The sequence below is a fragment of the Corvus hawaiiensis genome, chromosome 5 (assembly GCF_020740725.1).
Source record: "Corvus hawaiiensis isolate bCorHaw1 chromosome 5, bCorHaw1.pri.cur, whole genome shotgun sequence".
In the NCBI taxonomy this organism is placed as follows: Eukaryota; Metazoa; Chordata; class Aves; order Passeriformes; family Corvidae; genus Corvus; species Corvus hawaiiensis.
The window spans coordinates 8,452,140-8,477,717 of record NC_063217.1 but is presented as its reverse complement, the minus strand read 5'-3'; the positions used below and the strand labels follow the sequence as shown (position 1 = coordinate 8,477,717).

The 25,578-nt window shown below is 46.3% G+C and overlaps 1 protein-coding gene across 6 annotated transcripts in view; it reads right to left on the bottom strand.

Annotated features, from left to right (window-relative positions):
* The window catches only part of FGFR3 (fibroblast growth factor receptor 3), a 55,221-nt gene extending 30,506 nt beyond the window's left edge, over positions 1 to 24,715 (bottom strand). For 4 of the 6 annotated variants that reach the window (XM_048303991.1, XM_048303992.1, XM_048303993.1 and 1 more), the window contains exons 1-2: positions 24,520 to 24,715; positions 3,409 to 3,672 (exon numbers count right to left, since the gene is read on the bottom strand). In XM_048303991.1, the coding sequence (XP_048159948.1) occupies positions 3,409 to 3,672; positions 24,520 to 24,700 (445 nt within the window). In that variant the 5' untranslated portion in view covers positions 24,701 to 24,715. The remainder of the gene's footprint in view (positions 1 to 3,408; positions 3,673 to 24,519) is intronic. The other 2 variants (XM_048303994.1, XM_048303996.1) reach the window with 2 other exon arrangements.
* Positions 24,716 to 25,578: the final 863 nt, after the last annotated feature.

Genomic DNA, 25,578 nt, shown 5'->3' with positions numbered 1-25,578 from the left:
ACAGTGGTAAAAGAACTTGGCCTTAAACACTAGAAAATGGGAAACATTATGAGTGTTCAACACGTGGCCAGAAATGTCAAGCACTGCTTTAGATCAAGCCAGGCAGAACATCCTTCATTTCAAGATGCACTTGAGTTTTCTGCTGTTCTCTGACCAGCACAGTGGAGGTAAAAAATGGAAAAAGAAAAAAGGTGGGGAGGGGATAAAAGGAGGGGAAAAGAAGGAAAGGTGACAAGGTATTTTTCTCCATCCACAGAAGCAAATAACACAGGAAACATCTCCCTGCCGTAGACTGCAGGGGCTCATCATGCTTTACACCTTCTCTTTGGCAAAGCCTCAAGAACGACTTTAAGCATGTATCTAACTGCAAATCCACAGCTGAGGTCCTGCTGGCAGCAGAACTAGGGAAATGCCATGGGGCTTGCTGAAAGTAAAGTGGATGTTTAGGTGTTTTGGCTGATCCAGCAGGTTTACTCAAGTCCCAGCGAAGGCAGAAACTGAGCCAAATCCCCACCAGCATCGACAGAGAAATCAGCACCTCCTCAGTTCTGCTCTCTCAGATTTGGTTACCCATATATTAACACACGATTATAGTTTACTTCTGCTTTCCAATGAATCCATCATGACCAGAGGAGTAGAATCAATTTTTAAACTAATTCAAAAACATTTTCACAAGGTCAAGGGAAGTCTTTGACCTTGCTTGTTTTTAAGATGAGAAGTGCAGCTTAGATTTTAAAACCAAATACCCCATGTTTATAGCTACTGTCCCATTCAGGTTACTAAAACATCACCTTTTCCAAATGGTGACTAAAAATTATAAGCTGTTTATCATTTACTAAAGCAGTAATCCTTTGCAGAAGTTGTTGAGTATTAGCATCAGCAAGAACTGCTCAAAAGGGCTTTTAATTATGAATGAAAAGGGGTTTAATTTGTTCAGTTACCTGTTTAATGCTCAGCCTTGGGTATTTTGAAAGCTGTGTTTGCTGGTAGCAGCCTGCAGTCCATGCTCATACAGGGGTGCTGCTCAGCCACTAAATCCAAAGGCTGTTCTGTGCATGAAATGGTTGCAGAAATGGAGCTTCTGCCAACAGGGCTGGATATCAGTTTGGGCATGCAGCCTCTACTTGCGATCCTTTCCAAGTGCTCAGGTTTTAAGGGGACAGTATGTTTCTTTTTGTAAACTAGCAAACACTCAAGCCCTTGTCTGTCAAGTGAGGCATTTTAAAGAGATCAAATCCTGCTATTAATCAGCCTGGTTCTCAGCCCTTGAATGCCAGCTCCAGCATCTACTTGCTCTGCTTCCAACATCAAACATCCCCCTGTGCACAGTGAGAGTCTCTGCAGAACTGTCAGTTTGTTGCAGACTCAAATCTCATGGCTCTGTGTAGGAAAATCATGAAATCCTAATATCCTATCCTTCCTAGGACCTCGAAGCATCTCTCAAAATGGAACTTACGTGTGGATCAGCTATTCCAAATACATCTAGCCTAGTTTTGCTCACTTAAGAACACAGATCAGAGCAATTCCAGTTTGTTAGTACAGCTTTAAACCAGTTTAACACAGAGAGTTAAGAGAATAACTCCAGCCCCAAACATCAGACATCCACATAAACACCTGACCAGATACCGGAGCTAATTGCTGGCATTACCTTTAAGAATTGGGGACACAAACCACAAATCTCCAAATACAATCTCATCTCTGCAGTGCCACACCAAGCAATCAATACTAATTATGAAGAAATATCTGAGTATATGAGAGGCACCACTATTGCCATGTAAAGCAGGGCTTCAAAGTTTAAAAACAAGTGCTGCTGACAGCTAAAAAGGAGGCTCCCACATTACCAGCATTTTGGTGGTAATGACAGTGGGCTAATAGAATCAAAGACTCATAATGTTGTCAGAAAGCAGGTTCAGGTTACTCGCTAGTTCTTAAGCTGTTATTAGCTATTATTAGCAAAGAGGAAAAATACAGGGGCTTAAACTTTTTAAATGCAGAGGATTATCAGTACTTCCACTATTAGAAACAATTTCTCACTTTACAAACTTTTGAGGCTGGCAGCTGTTTCATTTGAGCATGTAACCAGCTGCCCTCTCCTGCCTCCCTGCTGCCCCTTGAACTCAAAAGCATTTTCATGTCACTTAGAAAAAAAAGAGAGAGTAACATTTCTAACAACCTGTGGTTTGCTGGATAGGTCCAATAATCGTACCTAGTTAAAGAAAGTCTTTCAAGGGCCAAACACTTCTTTAACCATTTAATTGATATGACCTTGAAGCATTCACAGCAATCTCCAGTAACATTCAATAAAAAGCAGATGTTGCTGAAGGCTTACTGAAACGAGCTTTTATTCTCATGATGGTTCTCTCTCACACAAAATCCTACTGCTGGCACAAGAAAGCTCTTTATGGAGTGGATGTGATTCACAATCACAAACATCTCTGTGTTTGGTTTTCAGACAGAGACTCTTACTTTTTGAGGGAACTCAACTTTTGGAGGAAGGACCTACTATTCAAGAATCGTTGAAAATCTCCAACAGTACAAGGGCAAATGAAAGTTTTCAAAACCTGAGATCCACAAGTGTCCAATTCTCCAGAAAATGCAGGTTTTTAATCTGTGATGAGGAGGTTTTCTATCTGCTCACAGCGACGAGTATCCATCTACCAATGCATCAGCCTGAAATCATGAAGATGACCTTTGTGTTGGTGGTTAGCTATCTGGAAACAACAGATTTCTCTGGCACTCTATGTCTAGTGATCCAGGGTTGGACAGCTTTTAGCTGTTCTGCTCTATTGTCCTCATCACAAAAAAAATGGCCAAGCAAATGACAGCAAGTACTTTGCTAACACAGCACTTGTTTGCAATGTATGAATCCCAATAAGTAACTTCAATGAAGCACATATTTTGGATACACACAGTTTATGGATAAGCTACCTCTAAAACAAGCTAGCAATTTGGGATAACTGTGATGGAGGGCAGAGATTTATCAGCTACAACAGAGAAACAGTCTTCAGGAACCTCCAGCTTTCACATGCAATTTTGCCACTGATTTGTCACATAAAACGGAAAGCGTCATTTAACCCCCCTCACCCACAGTTCACTCACTCACAAAAGACTTCTAAGGTAGCATTGCATCTATTTGAGTGTTAAGGGTGATTTGAAGTTTAATCTGACTAGCATCCTTTCTAAGTCTCTCTCAGTATTAACATCAAGCTTCAACATTTGGTATGGACATGCAAGCATTCTTCAGTTGGTTTGTTTTGCCAGTCTAATCACTGTCAGGAGTTACCAGGGAGGTACAGACCTTCCATGGACAGACAAACACCACAAACCACCAGTTGTGCTGAACATGTGAAAGGGCAAAAAGAAAAAAAAGAAAGAAAATCACTGAAACAGCTGTATTTCTGCACATACCTGTAACTCTGACTGTAAAGTTTCCCAGGACCTCATTGGAATGCCTTGGCTTGCAACTGTACAGCCCCGAGTCATCATATGACACATTGATTATCTTCAACAGTTTTTGTCCAATATGAGTTCTGTTGGTAGGTGCAATTCCAATACCATCTTTAAACCAGAAAACAGACACAGAAGAGCCTTGGGTGTTACAGGAAAGTTCAATGGTATCTCCATTTCCAAACACCAACTCTTCCAGAAAGGCGGTCTCGCTCCTCAAGTATTCTGCAAAGGGAAGAAGAAATGGAGATGAATAAATAAGAGCAGGTGTCACAGACAGAAAGGGTGCTTAAAAAAGAAACATATCTCATATTTGCTCTACTGATGCTTCCAGGTGCTCAGACCTTTCCCTTGCCTGCCACAGGCAGGTAGCTGTGCAAAGGCAGTCAGGTCTCTGGCTGATCTACAAGGATGGCTTCGACCCTGTAGCAACCAAAACATGGGCACCCCACCAGGTGCATCACAAAAAACAGCACAGGCCTCTAGAAAGGTCATTGCAACACTCAGTGCTGTGGGTGAGGGGTGATGTGGCTGAAATAACTGTGAGCTGACAAGTTCACAGTTCAGTTTCTGGACCTCCCTTTGTTTATTCCCGTGAGTCTGTCCACAAACCCTACAGGACCCAGCAAGGACAGGATATAACGAGCAGAACTGGGGATAAACCAAATTTTGTAAGTGACTCTGGGTGACCCAAAGGCAACGTCTGTGGGCCAAAGGAAACAGGTAGAAGGCTGGACAGAAGATGCAGGTTGGAATAGCTAAAATAAATGAAACCACCACTAGCTTCCTGCTGAAGTTATTCTCTGTGAAACAGAAGTGCAGAATCAAAGACATATTCATATATTATGACTACACTGTGAAACCAATGCAAGTACAGCAGCTCCAAATACCTGAGGATGTAGCATTGGCTCCAGGCTGCTCTTTTGCCTTGAGGTGAAAGAGTTGGAGCAGGCTGTAAGAGAAAAATGTATTGCTTTTCTCTTCTTGTCATGCATGTTTTTATTCTTGTATAAATGCAAAGATTTAAAATCTAAAAATGTTGCTGTCAATAAGCCTTGGCAGGGTAGAAAGAAAGGATTCTGGGAGCCTGAAAAGGTGGTATTTCATGGGAGGTACTGTCTCGCAGGAGGCAAAGCCCACACTCATTGGGATTACAAAGAGCCTTTCCTCATACCCTGGTAGCAATTCCAACTCAAATATTTTATGGTTTGGCCAGAATGTTGTGGTGTTCGTGCAGTCAAAGGTTTAGGGTGTTGGGTTTTTCTCCCTTTTAATAAAAATTTTCCCTGAAAGCATATACTTTTAGTAAATAAAAAAAAAAAGACTGAGCTCCATCCAGCATTTCCTTGCTATCAGACCAGCACTCATTGCAACATTTGAGTGTTCACCCATGGTCTCTTCCCAACTGGGATATATCCTCGGGAAAGATCTGGTTCAGAAATATTCTAGTTTTAACTATTCAAGTGTTTTTTCTTCCTTGTTCTAAACTATGAGGATTTTTTCACTGGTACCAACTTTGGCTTCAAATTTAAAAGCCCTGTGGACAGCTTTGCACTTGCAAGACTGACTACTGGTCTAACTCTGATGGAACCTCTTGCTAATTTAATCTACTGGAAAACAAGCCCTACACAACTGTATAACCCCTCCACACAAACACAGTTCTACCAAAGCTGTTTGCCAAATGATCAACACTTGTATATTTTGGGTTTTGTATTATAAACCTACTGAACAGGAACAAGCTCAGACTAAGCACAGGCCAAACTGTACCAGTTAGCCATTTGAAAGGAAATACCTCTTTTTTGAAAACCATAATGAACCGCAGTTAATGACAAAGCAACAAAGAATTTTTATAAAATGTATACAGGGAATGCTGGAAGGAAGAGGAAAGTAAGACTCAGCAGATGGACTGGGGTCTCAAGCTTCTTCTGTGGAATGAAGCAGCATCTCTTGTTTCTGACAACTTTATTTTGGCACCTCTACCCTCAGCCTCCCCAGTCAGTCTCCAGCAGATATTGTGATGCAAAGTTTGGTTCTAGTGACTTTTTTCCTACTGACTGGGAATAATACTGGAAAGACATAGTGGTGAATTAAAAGGGGAATGCTACTAATGGTCTTAATCTCACTTCTGTAAACTGTTTTTCAAACTTTTGTTTAAATGCTTATGGCTTAAAAAATAAATAGGACCCAAGCTGGAGACCTCCACAAGTATTTAAATAGGCACTCAAATGCTTTTAAGCACTTTGCCCATCTGTGACCTTGGAGAACCAATTTTTGCTCTCATTCCTTATATAGACTTCAAGTACACAGATAAATCTGAAAGCAGAGACAGTCTCATTTCCATGCTTAAAACAGCAGGAGTTTAAAGCAGAGAACCAAAGCTCCCATCTCTCACAGGGTGGCCAGCATCCAGCAGCTCCTTCCTGCCTTCCAGCTGCAAGTTTCCAACACCTTTTCAACTAGAGACACCAACACAGGAAGGAGACGTGAAGTTGCCCCCTCTGATGCCAACTATCCAGCCATAAAAAAATGGGAGGGGACACAGCCAGGACAGCTGAGCCCAGCTGACCCAAGGAATATTCCAGACCATATGACATCTGCAATAAAACTGGGAGAAGAAGGAGGAGTTGTCTGGAGTGATGGCATTTGTCTTCCCCAGTCACTGTGTGATGGAGCCCAGCTGTCCTGGGGATGCCCTTGGGAAGTGGTGAAATAAAATCCCTTGTTCTGCTTTGCTTGTGTGTACAGCCTTTGCTTCTCTTATTAAAATGTCTTTATCTCAACCCATAAGTTTTCTCACTTTTACTCCTCTGATTCTCTCCTCCACCCTCCGAGATGGGGTGAGTAAGCTGCAGTGTGGGGCTGAGTTCCCATCTGGGGTTAAACCATGACTGACACTCAGGTATAAATTACCAGGGAGTTAACTCATGTAGGGATTACAGGAGCCCACTCTGCTGCTTGCCAGCAGAGGAGGGATTAACACATTCGCAGCTTTAACGGGTTGCTCCAGAGAAAGAGGCAATCTGGGTTGTGAGCTCCCAAGGTATGACTAAAATTCAACCAATTATTAGTTTAACCAAAGCACTAATGGCTTGAGAATCACCAAGAGACGCATGTGATAGAGATCAGCACTTGCAGCATCATCACTGTTAATAGCAAATATACTACAGAGAAAGAGACCATTTTTAAGCTGTTCAGAGCAGCAAAAAGGCAGCAACTGGCTGGGAAACACCTTCCCCAATGAGGAGCAGTTGGCCCAGCAACGCTGAAATGCTTTTGTATGTATTCACTTATAAGGATAAGATACTTCATCTCTGTAGCTGCTTGGCTCATCCCAGCAATAAATTCACTTTCTATGTGGTTCACAGCTCCAAGTGCTTAAGTGTGTCAGTATTTCCATCAGCTGTCCGCTCCTCTTAGACATCAATACTTGTTTCTGGCTGAGCCTGGAAATATTTTATTTTGGTTTTAATGCATGCAGCTCTCAAGTTATTTATTTTTCAGGCACGAAAGGACAAGGACGAGGTGGAGGGTGGTGGGCTATCCCTGGAGGCTGGTGGGCTATTCCTGGGCTGTTTATGGCCCCCCAAAAAATCCAAGCCAACCTAGAGCCTGCCTGGTGCCCTCCTGGGTGCCAGGGACTATTTACAGATTCTGCTGGGGACTGCTCCTGGGCAGCAAAGGCCCACAGTCAGGGGTGAGGGAGCCCCAGGGTACTATGTCACCTCACAGGGTGCTGGGTTCTGGCTCCAGGCAGTTTCTCTTCACCTGCGATTTTCCCCCTGGAATAACTTCCCACAACCCTACTTTTTCAAACATCAAAGTGTTTAGGAGTCCCCTGAGGAACTGCTCTGGTGGGGTGCACGCATCCCCCATCATCATCATCATCATCATCCTTTTCCTTCAGTGGGCATCCTGCAGCAGGGGAACACCCACCACACAACTCAAACCACACAAATCACATTGGCACTCCCCCCACAGAGCATTTGAGGCCCACCACTTTCAGTACCACCAGCAAGAGATTCCTCACCCCACCCTGAACCCTGGCAATCCCCAAGAGGCTTTCCAGGAGTGCTTCACAGCCTGGTGCTGGAATGGACTAAGGCTCAATTCTAAGCAGATCGTATTTTTCCTTTTTCAAGCTGAACAAGCTGTATTTGGCATGTTAACAAGCACAGAGACAGCAGCGCTCCACACATGTCTCTCTCCAGGTTAATCTGAAATCGTTTCTTGTTCTATGTATTTTATTGCACCAAATCCACCGTGACAGGATACATTATAGGATCACAGAGCAACAGCCATGCCAGAGCTTTCTCCTGTTGAGTTTGTTATCCCATTCCCAGGGGGATCATGGTCTCAGCCAGTGAGCTGGTGAGTAACTGCTGGAGGTGTATGGAAACCTCCAGCATTAGTGGGATGAACATAGCCATGCTGGTAAAGAGCATGTACACTATCTCCAGGCTCAGACCAGCACTGTGTCCCCTGCATTTAACTCTGGTTTATTCGAAATAAGTGTCCTGCCTGTGTTAAGAGAGGCTGACAGTATTATTCACCCAGCGAATAATATTCAGGTGTTTTTCACAATACCTGTGAAGCTGTTCCTGGGATGGAGTCACTTCCTCACCTCACCTTGGGACTTCTGCACTTCGCAGAGCTAACTTCCCAGCAGGGAAATAAAACACTTTTCTTGCCAAAAATTGTTCATTCATCTAAATCCAAAAAGTAGCCAGGAAATGTGACAAGTGGCCCCAGTGTCACCTCCCTGAAAGAACCCACATCCCCATTCCCTCTGCCTCCTCCCAGAGAGGCAGATGGGCCCCGGGGAAATATTGAAAACCACCAGACCAGCCCCAGGCCCTGCAGCACTGCAGCCCCTGTGAGAGGTGGGCATGATAAGATCGTGGGATCACCTGTTTCCCCAGGAACCTGCCTTCTCAGGGCAGATAAGATCGAGGGAGCGGTGCAGTCCTTGCATACCCGCAACTGCTCTGCAGGGAGCTGATGGGGTATTTTTTATATATCTGTATTTTTTTGGAAGTACTTTATGCAGGGCATGGCTTCCCCTCCTTTCTGCACAGATGTGACAGTGCCAGAGGTGGAACATCCCTGTCTGGCTATGGCCCTGCCACCCCAAAAGGCACCTCACCAGCCTGGCACAGCAAAATGCAATATATCAAATACATACATGATTATTATATAAAGTGTTTTGTGTATATTATGTATTTTCTATTATATTTTCTTTATAAAATAAAAATTATTATACAAAATATTCTGTTTTCACTTTCCCCCCCACTCCTCTCCCCTTCTAAGGTCAAGACCCCTCCTGCACCACACTTCCCAGTGTCAGGCTGCAGTCATCCTGGGAAGAAGGGGCTCACTCTGGCAATCACAGCAGCACAGGATGCTTTGCTGAAGCAGTATTGCCTCCCAAAGCGGTGTTTTTGCTGGGTTATCTCCCCTGCTCAGTGGGGCTTGCACCCAGAAATAAAATATTCCAAAAATAAAATATCTGTATCTGTAGAAGTCTAAACTGTGATATAAAAATATGTCTTTAGACAATCACATCTGGAAAGGGTTTGCCTCCATTATTTCACAGAATCAAAGAACCACAGAATGGTTTGCGTTGGAAGGGACCTTAAATATTATCTCATTCCAACACCCCTGCCATGGGCAAGGACATCTTCCCCTAGACCAGGTCACCCAAAGGTACCACTTTATCTTTCCTATATTGCAAGTGTTTGCTTGGGAGGAGGCAGTTCTGGAGCAGCTTAAAACAGCTTTTCTAATAATAATAATGCAAAGTAGACTGTTTATACTGTATTACCACTGCAGTGGCCTATGCAATTGTTACCAGGCAACATTTCTTCCAAAGACATTAACAAGTAACTGCACTGTATTACCACCCCGTGGGGGTTTTCTTAGATCTGTTTCAGGAGAAAAGCAAACTTTTTTCCTACGGAATTAGCAGAACAATAACCAGGTTTAATTCTGTCATATGCAGCTTTCTTTATAAACAAGAGATTATGGAAAAGAGTAAAAAAAACTCTACTGTTTAGTTTGGCTATCCCCAACAGTGACTTTGGAAGAGCTTCCAGAATGGAAAAAGCAGATGTTGCAAATCTGCCTTATCTACTAAGCAACTGTTGACTCTGTTGTGCAAATCCTAATTTACATCTGCATGAAAGGTTTCAGAGATTAAACGGCATTCAAGGAGGAATATTAGCTTTTCTCCCTCCCTACAGCCCTCCTTTGAATGGATTTACTACTGGCAATTAGCTTTCTGTTCCATCGGCCAAGTAGAAAACAGGATTCATCAGGACTCTACAGTATCCTCCTTTTAATGGACTGTTTTCTTAGATCACCCAATTCAGGCACAGATAGTTTAAAGAAATAAATTATCACAAAGCTAAAATAGTTACAAAAACACTTTGGCCAGGAGGATTTCCCTCTGACACTTGGAAGTCCTGAGGAGGACAAAAACACCCACCAGGGAACAAATCAAAGGGGTCTCCTGGCTACACCTAAAATGATGGGAATGTAAACCCCTCCAAGAGGCACAAAGCTTTGGTTGCTGCTGAGAGCCCAGAACTGGTCCCAAGGACAGCCTTCAGCTGGGGCTCGCTGGCTTAAAGCAACAGGCAGTGATGGGGAGTTTTCCTTAAAATCTGGCCAGATTGTACAATCAAACAGTTGGTTCCCCACTGAAAACAGGGAAGCAACCACCACTCATACGTATCTAGTTAGCTCAGAGTTCTGCATTAGATTTTTTTTTTAACAGAAATAAAAGAACTGATATTGAAATGTCTCCACTTCATCAATGGTCCCCAAAGACAGGGAGCAGCGGATGGGAGGCAGCATGGGCATGCTGAGGTCCCCAGGCTGTGAAAGCTCCTGGCTCCTGCTCAAGGATGCCCATGCAGATGGCTCCTGCTCTCCCAGGTGCCAGAGTCTTTGTGCTTTCCTCACGGACGGCAGCAATGAGCTGTGTCAGTTCTCAGCAGCCCATGCTCACGGTGGGGATGACATCAGTCTCAGCCTGGCACATCCTTGCAGCTGTTTTGCCCACAGGTCACACAGACAACCTCACTCAACCGCAGTGGCCAAACGTGGTCAACCCAGACCACTCCCTGCTCAAGGCAGAGTGATGGGACACTCATGGGGCTGATCTCTGGGGGAGCACAAGAGACTGTGTTGTCATCCTCTTGGTGTCTGCTTCTTGCTGCCTCTGAAGAACGTGGCCAACTTGGCCTCAGCTTTTGCTCAGCACAGCAGGGGCATCTCAGCTTGATGCTGACAGACAGATCCCACCACAAAGCGGCTGATGTTTTACATTCCTGCCCTACATGCCTGAGGAAGTCCAAAACACTCTCATCATTTCAGCAGGCAAGCAACTACCATAAGCCCTTTCAAAGCCCGTGGCAGCAGCTATGTAAACTGAGGCACAGAATGAGGCTTCCCAGCATCCCAGCAGATTGGGCAAAACTTGCCCCAGACTCCATTGGAGCAGAACTTGCTTCTGCTGAACTGTGGAGGCCCTGAGCAAACCCGTGCTCTTCAGCATCAGTGCACCACAGCATCCCTCCTACTTCGCTGGACCGGGTTACCTGGAGGGGTTTTGTAGGTGACACACCCCAAGCAATTAGCAAAGTTTGCTACAAGGACACAGCTTACACAAATGACTGCTCCACAAAGCATAGGAAAAGGAGAGCAGCTGTATCTTTGGAAATATTTTTAAACTTTCTTATAATTACTTAAAAGACTAAGCACATGCTGCTGAATGATTCTTCTGAGTTATTTTTTCCTGGGCTCTTTCTCTATACCTCCATTTCCTTCTGAAAAAGCCTCCAAAAATTCATTACTGCTGGAGTTTTGACCTCCAGAGTGGGATTTCAGCTACTTGGTCAGTTCTGTCAAAACTTCACCACCTTTCAAGTGCTCTTGCAGATGAATTTTTAAGAAATACAGAAGTTCACCAGGCCCAAAAGTTTAGGTTTACCTCAGAGGAACTTTTTAAGGAATGCAAATGCTCCTGTTCCCTTTACAATTCCCAAGCCATCTTTGCCCTGGAAGCTACTTGTGATGCTTTTCTGGTACTTGTGATGCTTTCTGAAGTGGGCTTTAAGATCACATGGCATCAGAAAAAAATTGCCATAAAGCCCCAACCTTTCCCCTTCGATTCACAGCTATGCAGCTCCCAAATCCCAGGTCCTCTGCATTTCCCTTGCACTTTTAATGTGCACTCCTCTAATCTTCATTTAATGCAGGCAGCTGGCTGCAAATATCCCCAAACAATGACTTTAATCCTAAGTATCCTGAAGCCCCCCTTTCCTTCCCGCACCAAAACTGAAGGAAAAAAAATAAAGAGAAGAGCCTCAAGACAGCAAGATGGAGAAATCCAAGCTATCCACTAGGCCAAAGCAGCAGAAAGACACAATGAGCTAAATTTTGCTGGGTTTGCTAATTAAAAACGGAAGCTACCCCACTTCGGAGCCAAGGCGGGGAGGTGGGGGGAGTTCTCATGTTATTCAAAAAAATCGGCTTCCAACTGGGACCATATTCACTCCACATTAATTGTCATTCCAACTACGAGTGTCCTAGTTTCAAAATGAAAACTACTCTCCAGTGTAGCTAGTGAAAACTTACACCAGTTTTGAGGCATTAAACAAAATTTATTGATTGCATTTTCCCACCCACTAAAACTTTAATAAGCATTAAACCTCAAACTCCTGGCCCGTTTCCTCCCTCTACTCTCTCTCTCCATAAAAAGGGTCAGGCTCCTCTATACGGAGATTAGGACTTAATGTTTGGTATTTGTTTATGAGCCTATCAATTGCCTTTATTTCAGGGGGAGAAAAGCACATCTTAAAAAAAAAAAACCCTCTTGTACAGGGATTAAGAGAGGGCAAAGGTTTAGGGTAGTTTGGGTGGGTTTTTTTCCAACTGATTGTGGGTTTTAGATATATGATGGATCATGTTTATGTGAATGAAAACAAGAAAATATTCCCCTTTTTGCAAGTTTCCCCTGAGTAACATAAAATGCTATTTTTCAAAGACCCCTATTTCTCAGTAATAAGATGCAGAACTTCAAGTCTTCTCTGATGGCCATTTTCAACTGTGTAAAAGGGAAAAATAATAATAATTTGGGGGGCCGTTCTGTCTGCATACTTAGTAAAGAAAACAAAGGTCAAACATTTGAAATGCAAAGGTTGGTGATTAAGCCCAGAAGTCCATATCTATGCATCAAAATGAATAGCCAGATTTTGAGAGCACTTAAGCGATTTAAATGCAGAGCCTGACCTGGCTCAGCATCTTTCAAAACCAAGCTTGTTATTTCAGAGTCTCAAGCGAGATTTAGGTGCCAGGTACCCCAGTTGGAGAAATTTAACAGTAATCTCCTTTCAGGAAGCCTGATCCACTTTAATGTCGCAAATGACAAACGAAGATTTTGTTATTTAAAAAACATCTCTAACTAATGGTGCAACATTTTGTCCTTGTGCTAAACTCAAGTCTTATCCTTCAGCATTATTAGAAAGAGTTGTGAGAGATGGCAAAGAAAAGTAATATCAAAAATTCCTTTATTTCTCCTCTTTAAAGAAGGCTGCTAAAGGGATTAGACAGCTTTGAGTTCACTGCTCTGTTAAATCAACCTTACAATATTTTTTCAGCTTGTTTTGACTTGCTGTTTCTGTATACATTTGTGTTTTCACCTTTCTGCATTCAAATCCCACGCTTAGCATTTGTTCTGCGCTTCTCACAGGAAACTTAGTCAGTTCTTTATTTGTATTAAGTCTACGGGGTTATAGGAAACAGACTTGGAAAACAATCCCTAAATTAGCAGGACTTACCAGCTTCCATGCATACGCGCACACACACAGGGCAGCACATACCATCCAACCTGAATGCAGGGGTTTATCATTTCCAGCAGCAGCACCAGGGCATCAGGTTCACCAGGAGGGACCTTTTAATGGTCTCCTGTAACCGTATCTATTACAGCGGGGTTTGGACTCCACTTTACAAATTAAGAGAGAGTTCAAGGAAGTCATGCGTGTCTCAGCTCCCACTGCCTTCTAGCAGTGCCTCCAAATAATCATCTTCTACAACCTGCACTACGTTAGGATCTAGAAATGCCAGAAGCAGGGTAGATAACTCCATACAAAGATATTTTAGCACTGCTGTAAGGAAATGCAGACCCTCTGCAGAGGGCTATTTCCACCTTCCTACAAGAGGATGTGGCTGGTCCTACCTGCATGAACCAGGGATCTTTTACAGGCACTTTGGGATACCTTCCCCTTCCTTCAGACTCTGATTTTCCCAGCTCTTCCTTTCCCTTCCCCACCAGAAACACTTATAAATTCTCTGTGCAAATCATCTAAGAATTAGATGGATGCTGTTGTGATGGCAAGGATGATCAGTGCAGCAGGCAAACCAAGGGAGGAGAAAAACAGCCACTTCTCTCTGGCAGGTGGAACACATAGATCATAAAAACTGAGCCCAGCAGCCACCAAAGGGCTGTATTTGTCTGAAAGTCATGCACCAAAGCTAAGCTCCTGCCATGCTCTCTTGGGTCGGATGAACCACCACCCTGCACTACTGGTGAAGACATGAAGTTGGACAACCTCCCTTGATGTATAACCCATAGATGGAGCAAGAGCTGCATATAGCATTCTGCCCCCTCCACTCCCTGTCCAGGGGTGGGTGGCTAATCCAGGGTCATCTTTTCTTCTTGCCTGCCCTGAGTCACCCCTCCAACTCCTCCTTCTCATGACCAAAACAGCTGGGCTCAAGCATAGGGTGAAGTTATTCCTGCAAAGACTGCACCTCTTGTCTGCACTTCATTTGCTATGCACAGGGGGGAGGGGACAGAGGGGGAGAAAACCTCAGTTCAAACATTTACATGTATTTTGAAAGCACCTGAGGAGGTTTCAGGACCTTTTTTTGCCAGAACTAACACATTCCACCCACAAGACGATCTTGTTTGGAGCGCGCAGATGACTCCTCACAAGAAGGGTTTGCATTGCACGGAGTCACCAGACCCAGGCAGTGACCCACCACCGAGACCACAGTGGTGGGTACAAACCTGCCCCTTTTTGTGCCTGCACTGAGGGGGACAGGGCAAAGGAGAACCCCTCTGCCACCTCTGTGCTTCCCTCCCCTTCATGAAGACTTTTGTGACGCAGAAGCCCACTACCTCCTCAAATCCCAAGATGCCAGCATGCCTACACTTAAAATAGAGGCAGAAATCTCATCCCTTCACTAAATAATTCACAGGTTGGAGCCTCAGTACAACTACATTAACACTTTCTAGGAGTTACTTTCCTTTTTGACTGGGCAGATCGCAAAGCATTTCTGTGGTAGAAGGCTTTGTATTTGGGTTTCCTTTGCCTCCTAGTTCAAATGATGGCAATACTAATTGAACCACTAGGCAAAAGAAAACTGAGTGTGACCCTTTTGTCAAAACTCTAGGGGCTCCCATTTGCTCCTCCAGCTCTCTGCCCTAACTGGAACAAGGGCAAGAGAAGGTGCTGCTGTCAAGACGCCCCTCTCTGAGATACTCCAGGCTGAAGGAAAGTATCTGTAACACAGTACTCTGTATTTAAACTCCACAGTATTTACTGTATTTATATGATATCCCAGGTTGGCAGCTAGGGGTGCAGGAGAGTGGTTTTACCCAGCATCTTCAAGGCTAATGCCAGTAGCCGCTTACACTCTTCTTCCCCAGCTGGGTGAACCAGGAGCCTGGAAAGACTGAAACATATTTTTTATGCCTGATTACAGATTTTAAGTGCCTGACACCAGGCCCCCACTCATTACGTTTTGACACTGATGACTTTGGGCTGAGCTGGAACAAACGCTTTGCGCTCGCTCATCACTCACTACATCCCCAGTGTTTAACTCAAAGAAGGTGGGTGATGGATTTGTAGCAACTTTGGGCAGGGATGCAGAGAGGACACCATCTGCTGTTTCTTACTTTGCATCCACTCCCCACCCCACCTCTTCCTTTCTGTAATTAATCAATTCACAAATCAGGAGGCAAAGTTTCCTTGCAGCCTCCTCTTGCGATCACCCCTGCGAGGCAAAGGCTGAGGACACAGCAGGGCAGCTGCAAGGTCCAAATGCTGCCTGTGGAGCATGGAGCAGCATTCAGGCCACTCAGTGGGAGCACTGGGTTCCCAGTCCTGCAGCTTGTCCCACCCAGGGGCCTCCCAGGGCCCAACCCACCACAAGCTGGAAGAAAGAGGCTTTCTGAATTTTCTTTGGAAAAAAAAATAATGCTTTCACAGAAAGTTGTGAATTCATGCATAACACACTGACTGTAAAAATGAAAAGTATTTTTAATTTTTCCCCCCAACTGCATTCAGCTCTTTTCTTACACAGTGAATACTGGAGGTTGGAACAAGGTGATACTTAAGGTCCCGTCCAACCCAAACCATTCCATGATTCCATGGTTCTAAATACCAGCTAATTTATGTACCTCCATTTACCAGATCCCCTCACTTCTGCATGAATCCCCAGCCTATTAACATAGCTATTTAAACTGGACATGTTTTCTTAAACATTCTTCTTTCATAAACTGCCAAGTGACAGTTGTTTACTGTCAACAAGCCTGGGTACTCCAAGACAGGGAGAAATATGCCCTTGCAAAAGGCAGACATATCGGCTACCAAAGGAAGATTAAAATCTGGTGGTTTTCTCCCTCCTCAGAAATGCTTTATTCGCACAGATACTCATGATACTGATCAGGAGAGACGGTACTATGCCTAATTCCAATCATTCTTTTAATTAAAGACAAGCTCATGGAGGATTTATCTTCACTTGAACATGCTAATTGTCAGGGCACACTCAGAACTCCTTAACCTTCTCACCACAATTGGTTTCTCCACTTTTAGCTGTGACACCTCCATCTCCCAAGGCACATCTTGGCTCATCTTACACAGATCCTGCTACCAGCTAGAAACGAAATGCTTTCCCGGGTGAATGTACAGGGAGAAGTTAAAAAAATTTTAAACAAAAATGAAATCACCAGTTCATTCAGGCCCTACAGTCTCCGCACAAGCTGCTGAAATATTTTGCTGTGAGGCAACTGCTTGTACTTGAGTCTCGCCCATGAAAGCAGGGTTATAAAAAAACCCCCAAAAAACCCCAATCCTACAGGAAAACTTTTTCTTGTGCTCTGTCTGCCCAGGAAGTGCCAGGAAAGCTCCTCCACGGGCTCGTGTCTGGTGCAGCGTCGCAGGGTTCAGGCTCAGCAGCAAACCCCCGCGGGGGATTATGAACACTTTGCTGGCGCATTGTGCTGCTCGCAGCTCGTGGGGCTGGGGCTGATGCTGGTGACACTGATACAATGGCAGCGAGGATGGGGCACGAGGGGACAGTGGCCAGCACGGCAGCTCAGCTCCATGCAGGACTCTCTACAGAGGCACGGGGGAGGCGGGCGGTGGCTGTCGCCGCCGCCTCTGGTGCTCGCGTTTGGGTTGTGATGCTGCCGTGGGCCCCCATCAATGCTGGAGCTCCAAAAAGCAAGATGGGAAGGGAAGGTCTGTGTTACAGCCAGTTAGAGAGGAATGGGAGGTCACTGAACGCCAGTTCCAGGGATCCCCACCCTCAAACTGGGAGCCATTTTACTCACCAGAGTTTCCTCTGCTTGTTAAAATGTTTGGGTCATTAGAAAACTTCCCAAACAATCTTTGCTTATGCTAAATAGCTGCTCCCACCACGATCTGTGAAGGGCTTCAGCCTGCTCTCTTGGAAGTCAATGGGGGCTTTTTTTTGCCTAGGATTCAATAGGCGCAAGATCAGGACCTCATTATTATTTTTAAAGGACTACAAGCAGCAGAGAATGGCAAAACCCCTAAAGAAAGCAATGACCCTCCGAACTGGGAGCCAAATTTGCTATGAAGGATCTTTACAAGCTCTGTCAAGCATCAAAATAAAATTAAAAATCCAATTCTTGGGATCTTTTCAGTTTTCTGACAGGGAAAGCAGAAGGTTGAGAAAGGCTGGCCTCATCATTTGGATCCAGAGACATCTCCCGTAGCTCCTTTTTACTCCAAAGAAAAGCCTTCACAGATGTGTATTTTACCTCCCCCAGGGGGAGTGAGCAAGAGGGGATGAGCTGTCAGTTCAGGGTGATGCCAGCTACCCTTCAGTACCCCGTGGAACAGAAACACCTCCAGGGCTTCACATGACCTCTGCCACATACCACAGCGAAACCCCCAGTAAATCCCCTCTGCAGAGCCACCACCAACAACACAGAGGACCAGATGGCTCCTGGGACACGGTCCTGCTACAAGGACCACGCCTGCACCCCATTTTCACAGAGCCAGGTGCCGCCTGCCTCTTGGGAGAGGAGCCTCAGAGATGCTCCTGTCCTCATCACCCTCCTTGGAGCTCTCTGACAGTCAAGTCTTCCCCTTTCTGCCTTTTACCTTACATCACTCCTCCCTCTTGGCATCAGTGAGAACCCACCCACGCACCACATCACCACCACAAGGTTTGGCCCCTAAGCAATACCCAGCTATTTTGCTGTCTTCCCTACACCCAGCTAATCCCAGATCAACTCCAAAATGCTTAAAATCCATTACTTCTGGATACTAGTTCAATCCTTATAACCCAGCACTGGTCTCTAAAACTTTACTGATTTAACCACATCAGCTGCAATAATTTAGTGAGATTCCTTGTGAACAGTGCAAGGTAGGTCACCGCAATCAAGGCACAACTACAAAACACTTTGCTTTCCAGGGCAAAAGTTTTAAATGAAGATAAACTCGCAAACACTTTCATCAATTATGAAACAGCAGCAGTTGGGAAGCCACCTCTGGAGGTTTCTGGCTTGCCATGGTGCACTATCATTGCCTGTTACTGTCTTTCCCTAAAAGCCTCATACTCAGTTAAGGCACTTCCTGATAGCTTGGCTCCTTGGGTGAAAAGGAAATGAGGGGGAAAAATACCAAACCAACATGCTGCCATGTGTCAGCGTGACACTGGCAGGTAGTTCAGTAGCTCAGAGTACAACCCCTGGGTGTACTGGTACGAACACCAGTGCTGGGGTCCTGGGGCTGTGATGTTCCCAGGCAAGAGCCTTCGGCACACACGGCAGCCTGTGGAGCTGTGCCTGCTCCCAGAGAGCGATCCTGGGCTGCGTCCTTTCCTCACCCGAAAACTTGGAACCCTTCTCACTTGAGTCATTAATTCTTTTAACCCCTCACAACCTGCAGAAATGGCACAGCCCCAAAATCTCACAGATGCTAAACGTGTAAGCACATGGCAATTGTTTTGCATACAGTTCTGCATGATAAAGACATCTACTTCCAAGTTTTAATATAACCTTTTTATTTAACCAACTCGTTATCTTGCCTTGCTCTCTGGATTTCAGACAGCAAAGCCAGCACATCAGAACTACCTCCACCTCTGCAATCAATACTGCCCCTTTTTTAGATGAATACATCAAACTGAAGCAGTTACTGGATAAATGTTTTCTTACTTAACTGTGCTGCTATTCTTCAAAAATAGCTTTGCTACATTGAGTAACCTGACTGTCGCTGCACAAAAAAAAAAAAAAAAAAATTGATTTAACTACCTCCTGGTTAGTTCCTATGCACCTGAATGCAACACCCCTGATAGCCTATCAGAATAATAGGGCAGGTTTACATCTGATTACCTTTCACATTTTAACTACTAAGTTTACTAAAGGTTTTACTCAGCCCATATCTCATAGTTCTTGTTTGCTTTTGATACTACAGAAACTTCCTGGTCATTCAAGCCAAGGAGCAGATACTTTAGGGGTAAGCACACCAGGAATACAGCATTCACTGCAGGAATAAAAGCCCTTCTTCACACATATAGAGCTTTAAATCATATCTATGGCACTTGGCAACCCGAGCTGTGAGTGTATGAGAAAGGGGACACTGGGGAAGTCAGCTTTACTTCAGAGAAAAAGTATTTTTTTAACAAGATCACCAGATAAACAGCCAAAAGAGGGGAAACCACTAAACTGATAAGCTATGTAGGAGGTCAAGGAAAAAAATTCAGGGTGTAACAAGGTATTTTAAGGTGCTTTCGGCATTGTATGCACCTTCAGACATGGTTTTAGCCCAGCGTTTGCATAGAGGTGCTTTCAGATTTACTCTTCCTGCAGTCTGGGCTGCCTGCTGCCACATACCATGAGTGGCTGTGCTGAACCAGAGTCCCATTTGCTGAAAAAAACCCCAATGTAAGGCAAACTTCTACCAGTCACCATCCTCTCTGGCATACAGTCTGGTACATGTAGAATCAAGTTTATCACTGATCACTGTTAAAAGAGATGAAATGGCAAACACTGAAACAGCTACATCAAACCACTCTATTGAATGGCTTGGAGTCAGCAGGCAATTTCAAGGTTGGAGTGTTTTTTTAAGGGTCAGAAAAAAAGGAAGAAACAGGTATTCAGAGTCAGACAAACTCCCAGGACATATGAAAAGTTATGAGCATGCAGTACATGAGAGAGAAGACAGAAATCTATTCTAACAGGGAAACAGAATAAAAATAGCCAGATTCGTTGTTTATCTGTACATCAGGTTCAGCCAAGTTGGGAAAAACTGGGGAGGGAATTTTAACTCTATTTTCAGTAGAAACATCTGAATTTGTTATATTCCTGATGAGTCTACCTTATATATAGTAAAAATTGCCAAAATCTAAACTATGACAACACAGCCACTTGTCCATGAAGCCTGATGGCTCATACTCAAGCTCCTGCACTGTATCCCACACACTTCAATGACCAGCCAGAAAAAGCCACCAGCAGGCCATGCCCTAACCTTAGCTAAAATTAAGGTTGAGCAAATGCCTTCAGCCACAGCACTGCATGCCAGTGATAGATCGCTGTCAGAAACACCTTGATCCAACGCTTTTATAAACTGAAAATTTTATTAATTGCTCAGAAACCAGGATGATTCCCTGTCTTTTAGGATCTCTAAGTGAATAGCAGATGTACAGAATAAGTATTCAGAAAGGACAGCTTTTTAAGCATGTAGGTGGATGTCAAAGTTCGCTGTTATTGACCATATTTTAAAAGGAAAAAATTTTGGTTTTCAGCCTTATAGAAGGGGGAGGTTGGAACCCTCCTTCAGCTTTATGAAAAATTTCAGCTTTGTCCAGGCAGCAGACTGTGTCCCACTGGATGGAAATGGTCTAGATACAGTGGGAATGCCATAATCAAGAGTTCTTTAGTGTTCACCTAATTTCAAAACCCATGTTCAGTCAGGCTTCAGGACAGGTACACTTTCCCAAACAGCACGTGAGGCTTTTTTTGGAGGGAGTTGTAAAAGTTAACGTGCCAGTCAGAGTGGCTTACTTTAATTGCATGATTTAATTAGCAGATCAACACGTTGCTACACAATTTTCAGATTTACTTTCATCACATTCCCTACTCAGCAGTTGCTAATAAAGTCTTAATTAAAAGAAAAAATCCTCAGATTTAATTGGAGTGACCCTTGTCAGTATGCGTAGAAGACTTCCTTCATGTTATACAGCTACTATTGAATACATTGAGTCCATCTCTGCCCTGGAACAGACTTTCTAGTTCACTATTTGGTAGGTAAGAAACAGATTTTTTTTTTTTAAAGAAGCCATATTTCATCATCACTTACTTGTGTCCTCTTATTCTACTGCATATAGTAAAATATGCTAGTCTCAGCATTAAAGACTTAATTAGCTCTTTAGCTGCTGCTGTTCATGAGAACAAATGGATCAATTTTTGATGTCAGAACTATCAATCACGGCTGCCCACTGTATCTAAAACATTTCTGGTGTAGCAGCACCATCAATATATGAGACTCTTCGCAGAGGGTTTGAACGCATAAACCCCAAGGCCAGCTCCAGGAACAGCCAGAGCCATTTGGCACTCGCTTCAATACCCCTATAATTTCAGGATGAACTTTGAAACGCTCAGATACACAAAGCAAAGTGACACAGATCTGCGTAGCCTACACCTTGGACCCCTCGCTGAGCTCACGCTGGAAAGCTACAAGAGCCCAGTTTCCATCAGCTGCACAAAAAACACCTCAGCCGGCACATCACCACTTCTTTCCAAGCAAAAAAGTCACAGGAATTAGTACATGCCTCCCATTAAACTTAGGCAAAATCCCAAAACGGTGCTTGTTCTGTTCTTCTGGCTAAAAAACTGCCTGTGTAGTATTAACTCTGGGTGACAATTTCATTCCTTGCACAAGGAAACTTTGGTTCTTGCTCCTGACAGACTGGGAGAGCTCTCCCCTCCCCTTCCCGCACAAACCTGATCAAACATTAGCAGCCCTCTATACAACTCTTTCAATGCACTCAGACAGCCTCAGTAGCTAACTAGTGCAACACAAATCCTAAAGAGCCCAGAAGTTGCCTTTTTCACATATACCATATGCAAACACACACACAAGCCAGCTACAGGAGACAGGACGGTTATCAGAAGTTTTTAAAAGTGAAATGCTGATGTTTCAGTTGGGCTGCTCTCTAAGAAAACAGCCAGCGTTACTTGACATTCACAAATCGTACGAAGTAATATCTTTATCTGAATACTAATGCAAATTGGACGGGCTTTTTTATATTGATGTCTATTCTGTGGCTGCTGAATAGAGTGACCGCATGCTCAAGGCTGCAAAGGAGTTCACTGACCTCCCTAATCATCTCTGTCATAGCCCCTGAATGACATACACATTCAATCCTGCCTCGCCTCTCTACTTTCATTCATAAAAAAAAAAAAAAAAAAAAAAAAAGAGGGGGGGGGGGGGAAATTTGACATTGTTCTTCCTGCAGCAGCCCCGAGAACTGGAGAGAAGAGAAACTCAGCCCAGATGAGGCCCCTGGTGTTTTTAGTTTAGCTTCTATTCAGCAACAGCCCCGCCATCTGCCTCCTTCCTGCCAACAGCCGAACACCTCCCTGCGGAGATGTTAAAACCTGCACCCCCTCCACCTCCGCTAATAGCCAGTATTCATATTAGCAAACATACACATACCTCGAGAATGCCTCCCTTCAATGTGTGTTTTATGTAGCTGAGTATAGGCACAAAGCAGTAGCTGTTATAGCCTTCACAGCCCCGTGTGGAGAATTAGATCACTGGGGAAAAATCCTTCCAAGCCCCTTTATGGAAAATAAGGCCTTAGACTGTAAATGCAAAGCCCAGCGAACAACAACCCTCAGTAATGAGCCAATACCCCATGGCCCATTTGACTAGGAGAAAGAATTTGCTTTTTACCATTCAATTCAAAAAGACTGAAAAAGTAAAATGTGTTTTTACTTGGCTCTGAAGGTTTATATTCTTTACAGTTTCTTTTGCACAACCTTTTCCCCCCCAGGTCGGACAGGCAGCGGGTGCCCTCACGGCCACAGAGCCGCTGGCTTTGGCACAGAGCTGGGGAAGCAGCACCGGCTTCACGCTTCCCCACGCACGTGGATGATGGTGGGACGGCCACTGGCACTGAAAAGCTCTCTCCCCCCTCACAGTCCCCGTCCCCAAGAGCTTTCAACAGCTCACAGTGATGGGGCAACTCCTGGAGACATCACTAGGTGTTGGGGTTGACGGGAATCCTCCTGGTTGAGGGAGGAATCCCACTTCCAGGGAGGGCAGTGGGGGTTGACAGTGACACCTTTGCTTTGGAGAAAGCTGACCGAGAGGTAAGAGAGCCTGTCCTGAAGATTTCCACGGAACTCCCTGGAAATCCCAACCCATCTCTCACTTCACAGTCACTGGAGGGACGTTTCCCTCTGTGCGACCTCCAAGTAAGCCACTTGCTACGATTCCAACAGCGTCCCAAAGCTTTAACTTGCAAAAGTACCTTAGAGCACGGGAAGGGTTTAGCACCACTTCAACACATCATCAACCCCAGCTATGGGCTGAAGGTGAGGGTGGAAGCCCAGGGACCATTGAGGCAGCCACCGGGGTTGTTCCTCACCCTCATGAGATCAACTGCCTGAAGTGACAGCACCAATATGCACTTCAGGCTAAGCCAGAGAGAACTGGGGACACTTCGCTTCTGTCACTCTCACCCCTGTGGCCAGCACAGGCTGCCTGCTGCCTTCCGCACACCGACCTCATCTGCTCTGACCAAGTCCCTGCGATGTTGCCCCATAAATCAATTCTTTTGGCTGTGAAAAATGAGCCAAACGAGTTACACTAAGAATCTGGTGTTTTATTAGGACTTTCTTAAAAACAAACCCAACCCCTGGTGTGATTTATAGCTTTAACCAAAAGGGGTATGAAAGTAATGCCCCCACCCCCCAACCTCCACGAAGTCCATTTATTCCCCTGTCACTTTTTTAGCAAACAGGCTTCAAACCCTTTCCTGAACAATGGAAACTTTCTGCCGGGTACATGCAAACCAGAGGACAGGGGGCTGCAAGGGGGCTCCCTTCCATTAAAAAGCTTTGAAAAATAAACAGGGACTCAGGTAGCAGCTGAGGCGGATCAGAAAGACACGATGTTTCAAACCCGCCGTATATTACTTGGAAAGAAGAAAAAAAGCAAAGCCCAGCTTTTGTCCGACGTGTTTTTTTCACTTGCAACTGCAGTGCTGCCACTCCAGGGGAGATCGTCACCGGCTCTCCCGAAACGCAGTTCCCTTCTAGGCACAGCCGCTTATTCAGCTGCAACCCAGCGTGTACCTACCCGGAGCAGTCGCAACTCCACTTTTGCTCCCCAAGATGCGGATATGAGCGACCTTTGCTTACTTTTCCCCACCCGAACGCACGCAGTCAGAGCATTTCCGATGTGCGCCGAAGATGCGCCGCTACACGCGCACGGAAGCATCTTTCCTTCCCAACTGCTGTTACCCACAGGGCGCTCCTTGCACTGCCGTGCTGGGAGAGAGCTCCTAGCAGACAGGGATCCTCTTAAAAGCACTTTGTCCCTCCTGGGCGCCTCTGAGACTACCCCAAGCCACGGCGAGGTGGAACCGCCGCGGCCCCGCGTTCGTAACTCCCGCTCCACAGCCGCCTCTGGCGGTCTCCATCCATCCGCTCGCTCAGGGACGGGGACTCGCACCGCAGGACCCGGCCGGGCCGGAGCCGTCCCCGCAGAGCACGTGTGTGCGCGGTCGCGCAGCCCTTACCTGCCGGCTGCCCGCCGCTCCTCGCCGCCGCCGCTGCCTTGCCGCCGCCTCGCCGCGCCGCCGGCATCCCGCCGACGGCCGCCGCCAGGCACAGGCACCAGACGGAGCCCCAGGCCGCCCGCATGCCTCCGGAGCGGCGCCGGGGCAGCGCGGCCGCCGCCGCACCGCCCGCCTCAGACATCCCCTGGCCGCCGCATGCTGCCGCCGCTCACCGCTCCGCTCCGCCGCCGCGCTGCGGAGAGAGGGAGAGAGGCGCTCAGCGCGGGGAGGAGGACGAGAAAACCCCCCGCCCCTGGTGCCCACACGGAGGGGGAACAGGAAAAATAATAGTAAAAAGGCGGAAAAAAGTGGTGGGAGCAGTAAAAAAGTGCAGGGGGCCGCGCGAAGCCGTGCGCCGAGCGGCGGCGGGGCGCCTACCTGCGCAAGCCCCGCGGCCGGCCGCGCACCGCGCATCGAGGGAGGGAGCGAGCGCCCGCGGGAGCCGCCGCTGCCGCCCGCCCGCCGCCGCGGCGCTCCTGCGTCTGCTCGGCGCTCAGCGGGCGCGGAGTGGGGCGGCCGCGATGTCCCCGCCCGCCGGGCCGGACCGCCCGCCCCGCCCCGCCCCGCCGCCGCCACCGCCGCGGGGGGCCGCGCCCGCCCCGCGCCGCTCCGCGCCCGGCCCCGGGGCTGCGCGGGGGGGCGGCTGGTGCCGCGCGGGGCTGCGCCCGCCGAGCCCTCGGGGTGGAGCGGCACCCGCTTCCCACAGACGTGAGATTAAAGTTGGCGCGGTGCTCCCATGGTGGATCCTGAGCGGCACAGTGCGCCGCGGCGCTCACCCGCGTGTCCCCTTCTCCCGGCCCTGGAACAGCGTGTTTTCTGGAGAGAGGCGGCGGGAAGGGGCGGAAGGGGGATCCGTGGGTTGGGGACAGCTCTGTACGTGCAGCACTTCGGCTCAGCCTGGGACTTGAGCAGCAAATGGCCCACGCACCCGTTCCCCCTTGCGTGGCTGCCATTCTGTACCCCAAAGTGCAGCCACCCGCTTCGAGCACCCTGACTTCACTCCCCGCACCCATAATCGCT